Source organism: Bos mutus, chromosome 8 (assembly GCF_027580195.1).
Source record: "Bos mutus isolate GX-2022 chromosome 8, NWIPB_WYAK_1.1, whole genome shotgun sequence".
Taxonomy (NCBI): domain Eukaryota; kingdom Metazoa; phylum Chordata; class Mammalia; order Artiodactyla; family Bovidae; genus Bos; species Bos mutus.
Window position 1 is genome coordinate 94,314,643 of NC_091624.1, and position 4,219 is coordinate 94,318,861.

The 4,219-nt window shown below is 45.4% G+C and overlaps 1 protein-coding gene across 1 annotated transcript; it reads left to right on the plus strand.

The window, feature by feature from the left end:
• The first annotated feature begins 513 nt into the window (after positions 1-513).
• LOC138988995 (V-type proton ATPase 16 kDa proteolipid subunit c-like) lies at positions 514-1,433 on the plus strand. The gene has a single exon (XM_070376140.1). The coding sequence runs from the start codon at positions 619-621 to the stop codon at positions 1,084-1,086; it is 468 nt and encodes a 155-aa protein (XP_070232241.1). The 5' UTR covers positions 514-618; the 3' UTR covers positions 1,087-1,433.
• The last annotated feature ends 2,786 nt before the right edge of the window (positions 1,434-4,219 follow it).

Below are 4,219 nucleotides of genomic sequence, written 5' to 3' on the forward strand. Positions count from 1 at the left end.
TGGCATATTAATTATTTGAATTGAAGTTGCTTGAGAAGCAGTGAACCCAAGAAGAAAATTCTGAGCCTCTTCTGTCTCCCTGAAAAGCAGAAAATAAATCTCTCATGTGAAAAGTGCACTCCCAGGGACTTCCCTGGTGGCCTGGTGGTTAAGAATCCACCTTCTGAGGCAGGGGACATAGGTTCAATCCCTGCTAGGGGAACTAAGGTCCCATGTGCCACATGGCAACTAAGCCTATGTGCTACAACTAGAGCGCTTGCATGCCGCAATGAAAATCCAGCACAGCCAAAAAAAAAAGTGCATTTCCTGCATCTGAAAGTAAGACGGCTTTACAGTGGAGACAGATTACTTTTTTTGTTTACTACGCCAAACCCAAACTCTGTTTAGATTCTTTACAAATTACACATGCCAAATCTAAGTTTCTTTATCCTGTAAATTCCTCACTGTTTCTTTGACAGCTCATACAACTCAATATCAAAAAAAAAAAAAAATAAATCAAAAAATGGGGCCTTCGCAGCCTTCGGACAGCTCGCTTCGCGCAGCCCGCCGCCCGCCGCGCCCGGCCCGACCTCGCCCCGGCCTCGGTCCGCTGAACTCGCCCCCTCCCCACCCGCAGACATGTCCGAGGCCAAGAACGGCCCCGAGTACGCTTCCTTTTTCGCGGTCATGGGTGCCTCAGCCGCCACGGTCTTCAGCGCCCGGGGCGCCGCCTACGGTACAGCCAAGAGCGGCACGGGCATCGCAGCCATGTCTGTCATGCGGCCAGAGATGATCATGAAGTCCATCATCCCGGTGGTCATGGCGGGGATCATCGCCATCTATGGTCTGGTGGTGGCAGTCCTCATCGCCAGCTCCCTGAATGACGGCATCAGTCTCTACAGGAGTTTCCTTCAGCTGGGCGCGGGCCTGAGCGTGGGCCTGAGCGGGCTGGCGGCGGGCTTCGCCATCGGCATTGTCGGGGACGCAGGCGTGCGTGGCACCGCCCAGCAGCCGCGGCTCTTCGTGGGCATGATCCTCATCCTCATCTTCGCCGAGGTGCTCGGCCTCTACGGTCTCATCGTCGCCCTTATCCTCTCCACAAAGTAGCCCTGCGGGCCGCCAGCCACAGAATACAATTGATGTCAAGACCACCCCCTTCTCATTCCACAACGAACAGCCTGACACACGCACGGGGCAGCCGCCCGCCAGTAGTCGGTCTTGTAAATGCGCAGTGTCCCAGTGCCCACCGTCTGTTGCCCCAGCCTCGCCCCTGCCCGCCCCGCCCCGTGCTGTGGACATCTGGGCCCACCAGTCCCCACCCCGGCCCTGACCAGTGAGGACGCCGGCCTCCGGCCGCCCCCGCCCATCTGCCCTAGAGTGCTCTGTGTATAAGGATGAATTAGAGTTGTCATTTTCTCTTCACTGGATGTTTATTTATAAAGATTTGACCTGTTCATACGTCTGTGGAGCAGCTCTCCGTCTCCCAACTCTATAGTAACCTTAGGTAGACTGTTGTTGCCTTGTGTGGTTACCGTTTACCCTGAGACCCGTTGGATGGAACCACCTCTTGCAGCCCTGGTTGCCCCGGGCCGCGGGCCAGTGTGCGGGCCTGTGGGCCCTGGTGCCGCTCCGTGTCCAATAAAGCTCTCAGATGTGACCAGAAAAAAAAAAGGGGGCGGGGGGGGCGCAGAGGAACTAAATAGACATTTCTACAAAGAAGACATACAGATGGCCAACAGGCACCTGCAAGGTGCTCAGCATCAGGAATTATTAGAGAAATGCGAATCAAAACCATAATGAAACATCACTTCACACAGGTCAGAACGGCCATCATCAAAAATCTACAAGTAATAAAGGGAGGGTGTGATGAAAAGGGAACCCTCCTGTTCTGGTGAAGGGAATGTAAATTGGAGCTGCTACTATGGAAAACAGTACAGAGGTTCCTTAAAAAATTGGAAATAGACTTGTCATGTGATCCAGTGATCCCACTCCTGGGCACTAATTCAAAAAGATACATGCACCTCAATGCTCACAGCAGCACTACACACAATAACCAAGACACGGAAGCAACCTAAGTGTCCATCAATGAATAGATAAAGAAGATGAGGTATATTTATAAAATGTAATATTACTCAGCCATACAAAAGAATGAAATATTGTCACTGGCAGTAACATGGATAGACCTGGAGAATATCATACCAAGTGAAGTAAATCAGACAGAAAAAGACAAATATTATACAGCATCACTTACATATGGAATATAAAAAGATAATACAAATGAATTTATTTATAAAACAGAATAGACTCACAGACATAGAAAACAAACTTAAAGTTACCAAAAGGGAAAGGGAGTAGGGAAGGATAAATGAGAAGTGTGGATTAAAAGATACACCCTAAAAAAAAAAAAAAAAAAAGATACACCCTGCTGCTGCTGCTAAGTCGCTTCAGTCATGTCCGACTCTGTGCAACCCCATAGACGGCAGCCCACCAGGCTCCCCCGTCCCTGGGATTCTCCAGGCAAGAACACTGGAGTGGGTTGCCATTTCCTCCTCCAATGCATGAAAGTGAAAAGTGAAAGTGAAGTTGCTCAGTTGTGTCTGACTCTTCACAACCCCATGGACTGCAGCCTGCCAGGCTCCTCCATCCCTGGGATTTTCCAGGCAAGAGTACTGGAGTGGGGTGCCATTGTCTTCTCCGAGATACACACTATTATACACAAAAAAGGTAAGCAACAAAGATTCATCATGTAGAACAGGGAAGTATATGCAATATCTTGTAATAACCTATGATAGAAACTAATCTGACAAAATATATGTAACTGAATCACTTTTCTGTGTGCCTGAAACTAACACAACATTATAAATCAACTATATGTCAATTAATATATATATATATATATATTGTTTCTTTGTTGTCACTTCTTAGGTCTCATTTCTGTAAGACCTCTGTGGGAATGAGTTAAAATTTATTCCTCCTATGAATCTGTCTTGTGTCAATTTTATTATTAGTCCAGCCAGAAGAACTCAAGGGGCAGAAGAGCAAATTTCCCTTTCCTTGACATTGAATAAATTTCATTTATTTGTTTATATATAAAAGAAAGTTTAACTGGATATTATTTTAGACAGTTTAGAAGGTCCATTCTTAAAAATTGTGAAAATTAGTGAAAAGGTGAAATAAGTATCCTAAACATAGGAGCTAAAATTATAAAGCTTTTACAAGAGAGTATTGGAGAATATGTTCATGACTCATGAGTCAAGATTTCTTAGTTCATATAAAGCAATAACCATAAAAGAAGACAAAAACAGACTTCATCAAAATTAAAAACTTTTGCTCATCAAAAGACACCATTAAGAAAATGAATAGGCAATCCATAGACTTGGAGGAAACACTGGCAAAACGTATATTTGACAAAGGATTATTATCCAGGGTGTACAAAGAACTGTGGCACTTCAATAGTAGAAGACAACCAATTAAAAATGGGCAAAAGATTTGAAGGATCAAAAGTATATATGCCTGAATGGCCAATAAGCACATGAGAGAAATGCTCAGCATCACTTGTTATCCAAAAATGCAAATTAAAACCACGAGGAGACAAGACTACACACCCACCAGAGGGGCTATAGTCAAAGAAACGGACCCCAGTCGTCAGTGAAAGTGGGGATGGGGCACCTGAAGCAACACTGTCCGTGGAAGGGTCACTGACGAAACTGCATGGGAACCAGTTGGCCAGTTTCTTCTAAAACGAAGCGTACGTGCCCCCTGTGACCAGCACTTCCACTGAGGTATTTATCCAGTATAAATGAAGATATTGACACGTTCACAAAAAATACTCGTGAAGTTTACAGTGGCTTTACTCATATAGCCAACACCTGGAAAGGCTCACAGAGCCCATCAACAGAAAAACAGATGCTTACATGGTGGTAAGCAACGAAACTAGCAACACGAAGGAACAGATGACTGACACAGGAAAGAATGTGGATGACTCTCACGAATATTACGCACAGTGAAAGAAGTCTTGCACACCAAAGCGTATACACCATATGATCTCATTGACATGATGCCATAATATACAAAACTAATCGACAGTGGAAAAAACTCAGAGCAGGGGTTACCACTGGGCCTTGGAGGAGAGATTCCCTAAAAATAGGAGTGAGAGAACTTTCTGTGTTCTGTGTCTTGATAGCTTCTATGTGTACATATGTTTGTCAAAATGCAATGAACACACTCTTAAGATGGTGCA

Coding starts and splice junctions, on each gene's coding strand:
- LOC138988995 (XM_070376140.1), top strand. CDS start 619: ATGTCCGAGGCCAAGAACGGCCCCGAGTACGCTTCCTTTTTCGCGGTC.